General features: G+C 36.8%; 2 protein-coding genes across 5 annotated transcripts in view; one reads left to right on the top strand and one right to left on the bottom strand.

Moving 5' to 3' along the window:
* LOC106516147 (MICOS complex subunit Mic10) lies at nucleotides 1–3,595 on the bottom strand (the record flags this gene model as incomplete). 3 transcript variants are annotated; one of them, XM_014006351.1, is given in 4 exon segments in its annotated part: nucleotides 1–121; nucleotides 235–310; nucleotides 397–458; nucleotides 3,535–3,595. In XM_014006351.1, coding segments are annotated over 4 exon segments (228 nt in total), but the record flags the coding sequence as incomplete, so codon positions are not given.
* Nucleotides 3,596–4,585: 990 nt separating this feature from the next.
* capzb (capping actin protein of muscle Z-line subunit beta) overlaps nucleotides 4,586–10,837 on the top strand; it is a 14,779-nt gene continuing 8,527 nt past the window's right edge. Inside the window, exons 1-2 of one of the 2 annotated variants that reach the window (XM_014006347.1) lie at nucleotides 4,586–4,820; nucleotides 10,032–10,121. In XM_014006347.1, coding sequence (XP_013861801.1) covers nucleotides 4,818–4,820; nucleotides 10,032–10,121 — 93 coding nt within the window. In that variant the 5' untranslated portion in view covers nucleotides 4,586–4,817. The remainder of the gene's footprint in view (nucleotides 4,821–10,031; nucleotides 10,122–10,837) is intronic. The other variant, XM_014006348.1, reaches the window with a different exon arrangement.

The following is a 10,837-nucleotide window of genomic DNA, read 5'->3' as shown; positions in this document are numbered from 1 at the left end:
GAGCTTTAATAAATATACATTTATTGTTTTTGATATACACTAGGAACTGTTGGATAGAGACGAGGAGCGTTAAACACAAACAGACGAGAAACTCATTGTTGCCTTCGTTCCATTATTGGTCCTGAAACAAGAGAGAACACTTAAAATGACATATTGAAGTGTGAAGATCCTCCTAGAACAGCCCCCCCATGTACACTCACCTTAAGCACGCGGCCATGAATCAGATATGGAGACCTGAAGTCATGCTGGCAGTTGGTGTATCCCATTCCCAACCCCAGGCCTGACCCGAACGACAGAGGCCACATTCGCCCTGGTGGAGGAAAAACAGTCAGCTCTGCTTGTTTTTAAAAAGAGCAATTACTAAAAAAAAATAGGAAAAAAAGAAACCTGTTTTACTTTATTGAGCTTACGTTTGAAGAGGAGGATGGAGAACACGATGCCAACACTGAGGCCTGTGACTGCAAGGGGAGAAAAAGGAGAGAGAGAGAAAAAGTAGTTCTTAGAAACAGGAATTGGAAGAAACGGTACACAAACAAAGATGAAGCACAGAGAAATAAACAAGCAAAAGCAAAGCTATGCACATCTATGTAATGGGTCTGGAAGGATGATAAAAAAAAAAACTGGACTGAAAAAGAGAAAAAAGCAGCTGAAGTCTAAAACAAATACAAACTATTGACAAAAAACACATTTTTTAAACTAACTGTTTGAGCTTTATATCATGTTATAATGTCATTCCCTCATCAAAAACATACCCAGAGTGTTGCTTTGACTCATTCATGCTGAGAAATCCTTGAATCTCCTGTGGTAGCCACATGGAGCTGCCTAAACGCTTGCTGGTACAAAGCTCCGCCTATTTACATAAAGCTCCTCCCCTGGATAGGCTATGGTGCTACGTAATTTTCACAACAACTGAAGGTAACATAGTTACTTGATTGTAGAATTTAACTATGTGCCTGAAGATACAAAATACCCCATCCCCCCTGCGAATGTCTGCAAAATACACAGAAATTATTTGTTTTAAAACTTTTGCACAGTACTGCGAATCTCTTGTAATAAGATAAAAGGTCGTGTGAATATTTGACAGTAAACTAAACTGAGCTTTAAATGTTCATTTGATCTGAGTGTTCATGCTGACGGGGTGAAAAACACAAACTGGAACGTGACCACGTTTGATGGAGCAGATTGTCGGTCAGCGGCACGAAGCTGTTGGGCGTCCCGAGACGAAACAGAAATATCACGAAGAATGTGTTTATGCTCTTAGCTTCACCTCGCTGCAGGCCACGCCACACCCAACAGCAGGCCGGCCAGCGCAGAAACCACATAAAACCAGCCGTTTGGGGCCCTCCGGCTCCTAATTAGATTCAGAGAGCTATGCAGCGTGACCAATAAGCCTTACCCCGAATCCTCAACTGTTCTCTATTACACAACTTACACATGTCAAACAAGACCACAAGAACCTCAGCTCATCTTTATTATCAGCACATATCCACCATAGATCATAAAACTGGGCTTCCATTGCAAGCAATGACTCAGATAAGTTTAAGATTTTCCATCTGTTTCAGCCTGTCTTTCTTTGCTCTGTGGCCAGAGCGTTTCTGAAGCCTCTGATTTTCCACTGACAGTAACACAATGAGAGCGCTGGCAAAAAATCTGAGGGCCGATCAATATCTTATTTTGGCTTTTCTTTCTTTTGTCTGAACGTCTCCCAGGGGAACGGAGTTCAGACCGAAAACATTTGCACTTGAGTAAACTGAAATGCAGAACCCCCTCAGATGTAAAACAATGTTGTATGTTTTGTTTTTCTTCCAGCAAATGAAGTCCAGAGCTGCCTAATTGCATTGTTCTTCAATGTTTGGATTATTTCTCAACAAATGGCATCAATAAGAGTCATTTTCAATCATTGTGACTGAATACTGCAAAACTTTTAACCTAACCCTGACTTGTTTAACTCAGGCAAATGTTTTTGCTCGACAGTCCTTATCTCCACATTTGACGTTTTAGTTTTTATAACTGAAGGCACAAGGGCAACAATGTTTTCCCTGTGTCTGTATTATTTTTCCTGTAGTGTGAGCAACATACCTCATGAACCACTGGATGGATTTGAGTGAAATTTAAAAAGTAATCATTGGATAAACATCAACCTTTTAAAGTGAACACAATTCAAGATGGACTTTAGCTAGTCAATAGCAAACACAAAGTTTTCTGTAAATTTTACAGATACTGATCCAAATTTTGTGTGGCAGTAGCTGACAGTCATCATAACCACARACTGCCAACATCATTTATAAGGTCTGATCAAAACTGCCTTGCTTATTATAAAATTATCTTAGTTTATAACTCTGGCATGAAATTTGGAGGGTGACTCTATAAAGGAATGTGTGGCCATTAATTGTAAGACGGATGGAAAGGCCACGTTTAAAAAAACATACTTAAAGAATAAAGTCCATTTCACGGAAAAGAGCTTTCATTAGCAAATGTTAAAAACTGTGAAGAAACTGGATTTGACTCTTTTGGAATTAAGTTTAATAAAAAACTATAAAATTGATTTAACATATTTAAAGGCTAAATACAATCTCCTTTAGCTTTGTTAGATTACTTTTTATGCTTGTTAATACAACTAGACACAGTAAATGTGCAGAAAACTGACTGAATGCTTACTTCAAAGTGTGCATATCACACAGGAGAGGACAAATTAAAAAATAAGATTGCACAGGTAAATATCTGATAGAAATATGCTGAATAATTTAATTGTAAAAATAGCTCTGAATGCAGTAATGAACACCTAGATTAGTAACAGGCAATAGGCAAAATCTGGTAAAACTGGTTCCTCATTTTGATTTTGAATGAACTTTTAACCTTTCAGTTTAGAGTAAAGTGTATGACACAAAGAGAAGGCAAAAATTCAATTCAATTCAAAAATACTGTATTGATCCCAGAGGGAAATAAGGTTAAAGAATAAAGTCCATTTTAAGAAGAAGTTACCAGGATTTTTATTCTTATTTCAGAAGAGTCCATGTTTTTAGCCACTGAAATATTGCCATGTTGCATTAATTTCCGTGTTCATTTTTGACAATTTAGAAAAAACTGATTCAGTCATTCAGGGTCTGGAAACAGAAAACTGCTGACTTAGTTATCAGGACACAAGTACATGTTTGCACATAAATAGAAAGATGATAATAAAAAAAAAAGCAAAATGAGCGAAGTTGCACCCTGACAAATTTCCCTGCTATAACATGATTAATGTTTACACTCCATACAGACAATTTAACTATGTCACTAAAATGACTGCGGACCAGTATTCTACCACACAGCCTTCCCAGTCAACTTTTCATATTATAAAATTTACAATTTAATAATGAACAAACCTAATTTTATTGATTCAGCAGACCGACAGTTGTTTGACCTTACTGCCAGGTGAGCAAAGTATATCCGGTTAAACAAAGCTTTAACCCAGCTAATTTAGTTGGCGCAATAAACCCCTGGATGCTTTATTATAGCAATATTAAAAAATAGTGTTTAAATAAAGATATTAACCTGTTTTTACGGCTGTATCAGCAAGGCATCGATCCCATTTTCGTCCATAATCGTCCGCCATGTTTTCTGCTGTGACGAGATCTCACAGAAAATCGCGAGAGTTCAAGGAAGTTACGTGAATTCTGTTTTATTACTTTAATGTACAATCTCATATCTTTTCTTTGATTCCCATTGTCTTTGAATTAGCATTGTGCATACAATAATTTTTTTTTAGAAAAGTACAAAATAACCCATTCTTTTGTTGAATAAATTAGCAGTTATGACTGATCTGCCATATATTTTCAGTTTACCCATCACATTTTTATTGTTTATCATTTTGCATACCCTGGTTGCCAGTTAAGTTAACTTTTTATTTATCTGATCAAATAAAAATGTGGATGTTTCATAAAAGGTCCTATTACACTAAAGTCAATTAATTTTATTCCAATAAATTATGTTTAAAAAAGAAAAGCATTTGTTATTTATCAAATTTTCTAACACGAATTTTTTTAAGTTAAATCCTTAAAAATCCACATTTGCTGAATCTTTCATGGCAGCCTCTAACAATGTGTAGAAACTAGTTTTATTGTGATAGATAACTTTCTTCATGGTTCAACAGAAAAACAATATGTTAATTGTGCCAAGTTTGAATTTTAAATATACGTTTCGTATTTTTCTTTAAACCCAAAATGTACTCTTAAAAGTTATTTTAAAGCTCTTCCACTTGAAATCATGGGTTTACGAATAAACCCTTATTTGAAAAAAATCTTAGCACACTTTTTGGAAAAACTTCTTTGGAAGCAATGCATTTGTTTTGTATCACAGTTATTCCCTCCAAATTCTAGCAAGAAGTTGTTTTTTATGATGTTGTTTTCTCCCCACTGTAAACACAAATTTGTCAGCAGTGTGAAAGTGTTGTGATGTGTTGGTTAGTGTGTGTATCTCACGCCCTCTCAGGCTGCATATTTACTGCGCAGCTCATCTCTTTCCATACTTGGCAATGCTTTTCTTGCTCTGCTGCTATTGGCTGCTGCAGAAAAAAAAACCTGAGTGACCCGGATGTACAAACGAGGCCTGTTTTCTCACCGCAGCCTCCTTCCTGTAAGCCCGGGTTGAGGAAGTGAATTTCGCTGACAGGGCTGGGTTCAGACAGGGAGAGGCGAAGAAAAACATCTTCAGCGGGGGTCTTAAAATAATAAACCCAACGAAACAATAAAAGACCAGAGGAGTAAACTGAAAAACCACCGTAGAGTTAAGGCGTACAAACATCGGTGAGACCGTTCCTCGCAGAGACCGCCGCAGACATGGTAAGGGCCGCGGGGGAAGCTGGTGGGAGAGACGGGGCTTCAGTGGGTGTTCCTGCTCACTGAACTGCTGGCCGAAGGAGCTGGGTGGTAATCCGATAGGACCAGAGAGCATAAATCGCTCAGTGCATCCAACTTGCACTGTTAGCAAACTTATACCTCGCGATGAGAATGAATTAGCTTCGAGGCTAAGTTGCTAATTAGCTTCCTGCTAACCCTACTCGAGCTACAAGCTCCGTAGAAGTTAGCACAGGATGTTTTGGATTTGAGACAAGTTAACAGCGGTGAATATTCCTAATATAGCTCACACACTCTCCTTGCACGCTTTAGCTCAGGCTAAAGCAGTCAAGCAGCGGACTGCTTGTATCTAAAATAAGACTGCTTGCTCCTCCCGTTTCTAACCATGACAAGTTGGCAGCCTGCAGTGTTGGCTTTTCTGCTTCTTCAGAGAATCATTATGTCTTTAGCTTTTGTTTCCTTGGACAAATGTCCCTCTCAGCCCAGCTCATTTCACCAGCCATTGTTCACATATTGTCATTTAATATACTGTTAATCTTATGATTGTATGCTTCAAACTTAATGAACCAGCTGCACAAAACAAGGTTCTGTTGAATGTTTCTAATAGATTTTGTATTACATCATGTAAACACACAGTTTGTGTAAAGGTGTTACAAAAACAAGCAATTTGCATTTTTGCTAGTAAATATGAATTAATATTAAAGCAAAAGCAGACATTCTTGACCCACACAAACATAAAACGTAGTTTATCTAAACAACTTGAGTCACGTTGGATTTACTGATATTAAGTCCCAGTCAATGAGTGTTTGTTTTTTATTTATACAGCAACAAGTTATTCGCTAAAAAGCTGTATTGCACAGTACATCAGTTTGTTCCACATCAGTGATATTGAAAACATTTTCATATCACTAAGACAAGTCTTTTCTTTATGGTATTTTTCATTGCTTTAGTGCTTCTTTATTTAAATTGTTCATAAATGGGCAGGAATCAGAGTAAAGGTGGTGGGTTGTTATTGACAGATGCAATATCTTAAAGACACCCCTGACATTTTTGTAAATATTTTATATTATATTTTCATGGGACAACACTGAATATATGACAATTTGATACAATGTAAGTCAGTGTTCAGTTAGTATAACCGTGTAAATTTGCAGTCCCCTCAAATTAACTAAAGACAACAAACACCTATTAATGTCTAAACCTCTGGCAACAAAAYTGAGGCATGTATTCACTTATTGTAAGAAATTGCATCACTGATCTCTATTTTGTATTGCTGCCATACTAAACCTCAAATTTCATGTTGCTTCCAGTTTTTTGCTTTGTTCTTTTTGTAAAGTAGCTGCCCTGTTAAGTGTGTCTCAATCAGTGCCTGAAACAAGTAGAGCAGCTGTTTTATCTCTAAACAGTTTTATCTCTGCTGCTCTCCTCTGACCTCAGGAGTTGCTGCTCTGATCGATGTTTACGTTGAGAAAACAGCAGTTCTAAACTTTYTGTCAAGAAAGGTAGGTGTTTGATGAAAAGCAGGTTTTTAGAACAGATAAAAAGTGACCAGGAAGACGGGAAATAGCAGGAAAGGCCTTTCCTCAGGGTTTCTTTTAATGAAAATATTTACGGCTTTAGGGTTTTCTAGAATAAAACCTGTCAAATTACACAATGGAATACACCAGTGAACACTTGAGARACAAATGACTCAGGTGATTTTATTTACATTTGAAAAAGATGTGAATTAATCAGGGATAACAGACAGACAATGGGTGTCAAACAGGGAGCTTTTGTTGTTGTGATAGCCGTGAGATTTTTTTTGTTTTGTTTTTGTGTATTTGTTGTTAGTGTTTGAAGTCAAGTTTTGGCTGCTATTTGTTTCTTGTGTTTTGACTTTATTGTGACAAAATGCTTGAAAAGTTTTAGATTTTATCTCAGTAGGACCAAAAATGCTTTGATGCCACTGTCTGATAATGTCCAGACGAAAATGTTTTTATTCTAGACAACAACCTCTAAAGGGACTTTTTGAACTGGCTCCTATTTTAATCAAAATATTTGTTTAATGATAGTTTCAATAAAGCCTATCCAGTGGTTCAAGAGATATTTTTCTAACTTCAGACATACAGTATGAACATCTTATTCCTTCCTACAAAATCTTCAGTTGATTCTACCTTCTGTATGTTGATACAAAGATGAAGGTTTGTTTGATTCAGTAGCAGTTTGTCAGCACATATATCCCGCTGTAATAAGAGGTTAACACTTAAAATAAATATTGACACCTTTTATGTTTTTAAAAGCAAACAAAAGCAGCCCATTGAAACAGAACATAATGCTGCACTGTTTCAAGCGGTCCGACACAAGTCACAAGATACCTAAATGTTTTCTGATAGGACACATGCCTTATCACTGTTTTCTTTGTCCACAGTCTCAACAGCTCTGTATTTATACACAGTACTTGCTCGTTATTTCTGTGTACCTATCAGGACTGATGATGGGAAGTGTTGAACGTCACACCCACTTAGTGAAGTTAGAGCGGTTCATTTTATTTACTGCTCATGGTGAAACCCATTTGGCACAGAGGCAAAGGTTTTCATTACAGTAAAACACTAAATGTCACTTTAGCTCACCTGAAGTGATACGTTCATGCAGGATAACTATATTTACTCTGTATAGAAAATAATTTAATGCCTTTTATATATTTTGTGGGACTGTAATGTTTAAAAAAAGTTCTACATTTAACTCTATCTTGTGTGAAAATGTATTTTCCAATGCCCCACATTTATCTTTTCTCAAGGCACACATAATGGAACTAGAAAAACTTTAACATTGTCACATTTTTACCTCAGAACCACATTAAACTCAATCATAGTCTTATTTAAACGCTTTTAAATTGACCCCTCTCTCTCTTTAAGAACCTCAGTTTCAGACACTCCCACTTCAGCACACCTTCACAAGAGATATTTGTGGGATGGGTGCTCTGTGAGATGGGAGCTTGGCTGGGTACTGAGCTCCAGGGAGGAGCTTTGTGTAAATAGGCGGTGCTTTGTACCAGCAAGTCTCTAGACAGCTTTACATGGCTGCCACGGGAGATTCAAGGATTTCTAAAACATGCATGAATTTCAAAGCAACACTCTGGGTCTGTTTTTTTTTATTTATTTTTTTTATGGGGGAATAGCAATACAACATAAAACTCCAAAAAGTCATTTTTTTGCATAATCTCCCCACGCACAAACTTGTTTTTCTGCTTGTCTCTCAGGGTGAGTGTTGAACAATAAATTCTTTTGGGCTTTATCAATTTGATCTGCTTTGGTATTGCTTCCTCTAGTCAGTAGAGCTACATGTTAACACTACTTTAGTTATCCGTTTACTATCTTTTGCTAAATATTCACGTGACAAACCATGGGTTCGTTCTATTTTTTTAATTTAAAAATTTTTTCCATAACGCAAATATGGTGTGTTTTTGTAGGTATTCCCTGAGTGTAATAAAGAGGTTTGCACAGAAGTGTGTGAATATTACCTACACAAGTGGTTTTCTTTAACACTGTGCTGACCTGGAGATTGTAAAGAGTTTGTTTGGAGCTATAATCAGTGGTGGACAAAGTACTCAGCTCTAGTACTTGAGTAAAAGTATTGATACTCGTGGTCAAATCTTACTCACCTGCAAGTAAAAGTTGCTCAATGAAAAATCTACTCAAGTTAAAGTACTGAAGTACTTACTTTTGAAAGATACTTAAGTATTCAAAAGTAAAAATTGTATTTTCTGTTATCGGTACATTGCTGTATTGTTTTCAGAGTGATTTTAAAGAACATTGTAACCACCTGATGCACTGACACGTAGAAACACTCTACTACAAATTCGACACCACCTGTAAAGACTTCAGCATAAAAATGCAAAAAAGTTAGTTATTAAATGCAGAAATGTAGTTTATCCATGGTGAACACAGAAGACACTTAAACTGAAACAAATTATTTTTCAGTCCTGAAATCCCAAACATTGAGCTGAGATGTGGCCATGGATATGGATATGGATATGGCTGGTTTCTCGTCTTTCTTTAACCGTCTTCATTGCTGGGTTCTGTGTGAAATGGAGGTTGAAGCTCAGGCTCACCTTGCGACCGTTAACAAGGATGATGTAATTCCAAATCGATCCCAGGTGTGAATTACGTCTGTGATTGGTTTCCCTTGTGAGGAACATAACGTGTGGCCACTTGCATTTCAAGAAAGGAAACGGCAACAGTGGATTACAAAGCCAAAAGAAAAAAGTAACTACAAGCTTCCAATAAATGTAGTGGAATGAAAGTCATAAGTTCCCAAACAAAAATATTACTCAAGTAAAGATACTCAAAAAATGTAACTTAAGTACAGTAATCAAGTAAATGTACTTTGTTACTGTCCACCACTGACTATAATGCTGAAATGCAGTTAAAGAACCCTTTATTTTTGTTTTCTGGCAACAAATTGAGCCAGTAGCCTTGATGTGTGCAATGATTTTTCTATAAGTCATTAAAGCTTTAATACTTGCATTTTAGAAAGGGAAAGGGAAAAAAAACAACTGTAGGAAAAGAATTGACAGGAAAAATCCCTACAAAATTAAATTTCTATGATGTCTCTATCCTGTGAGGAGTCATTCCCTTGTATTCTGATGGAAATGGTCTTGATGACAGTACCAATACAATTTGTGCTGAAAATAATGTGTCTTTCAAGCATCTCTTCCTAATCAAAATATCAGTTTGTTGCTGGATTTGTCTGTATGAATGTGGAAAATCAAATYTGTTAAATATAATTTCAAACATTTTTTACTGAAATGTTCAGTGGGATTTGTATATATTTGTCACATTTACACCATATTTAACAAATACAAGTGAAAAACTAAAGACCTCATATGATTCAGCAGCTAAGGAACCACTTGTACAAAATAATAAGGTGATACGCTCTTCAGTAATTGATAATAATACTGTGTCCTAAAAATGTGTTCATAGTTGTTGAGGTGACGTCAACACAATACACCACCTATGGTTTAATATCGGAGAATAAAAATCAATCTGTGTACACGTTTCTGAATTTATTCTTTGATAAAATTACGTTGTTGTCCTGTTTTGTTTGTTACTGAAATAAATCCACAGTAGTAGGATAAAACTGAATTGTATATGCTGCCAACACACTGTCTGCTTCCTGTAATTTGATCTTCGTATCTGTGCTGGTTTTGTTTTTCAGACTGACCAGCAGCTGGACTGTGCTCTGGACCTGATGAGGCGTCTGCCTCCTCAGCAGATCGAGAAGAACCTCAGTGACCTCATTGACCTGGTGAGTTGCTCAAAGGAAAAATAATAAGTTAAACTTGATCTGTGTGTGAATTTTGTCTACAGTTTGTTGCATTGTGCAAACAAAAGCAACTATTTCCACCCATCATTCTAATCTTTAAAAGAAGGAAGTTTCTGTCAACGTGAAAGTGGCTGTTGTTTGAGTATAGGCACAAATGACTGGAATAGATTTTCAGTTTTGACTGTTTGTGTTTTGTGTTTTAACTTCTCCCTAACCTCACCACATTATTCTAAATTAGACATAAATCAAATCACACTTCTGTCTGATTTGCACCTGATTTTCTTATTGCATCCCTTTCAGCCGGACCCCCCACCTGTTCACCTCCCTGTTCTCTCACCTTTAACCCCTCTCCCTGCAGACACATGCTCTTTTCTTACCCTGCGATCATTGTGTCCGATTATTAGTGGTTATTATCACAGCTGTCAATCACATTTTCTGCCAAGCTCTCCTTTTGGCTCCCGCTCTGAAATAGGCAAGTTTTGCTGAATCTGAGTCGAGAGGGAAAAGGTTTCAGTTTTTACCACATCTCTCATCTTTTCCTCTTTGATCTACATTTTTCTTACTTACCACACTTCTTTCTTCACCCTTGTTGTTGTGTGTCTGAGCTGCCAGGTGTGTGTGTGTGTGTGTCCTTGGGTTTGTAAGTGTGAGTGTATCCCAGAATAACAGGGCTTCCTTTGTATCTGTTCTCTGATGCA

Source organism: Austrofundulus limnaeus, unplaced genomic scaffold (assembly GCF_001266775.1).
Source record: "Austrofundulus limnaeus strain Quisiro unplaced genomic scaffold, Austrofundulus_limnaeus-1.0 Scaffold35, whole genome shotgun sequence".
In the NCBI taxonomy this organism is placed as follows: Eukaryota; Metazoa; Chordata; class Actinopteri; order Cyprinodontiformes; family Rivulidae; genus Austrofundulus; species Austrofundulus limnaeus.
The sequence above is the reverse complement of the archived record's forward strand: the minus strand, read 5'-3'. Positions and strand labels throughout refer to the sequence as shown.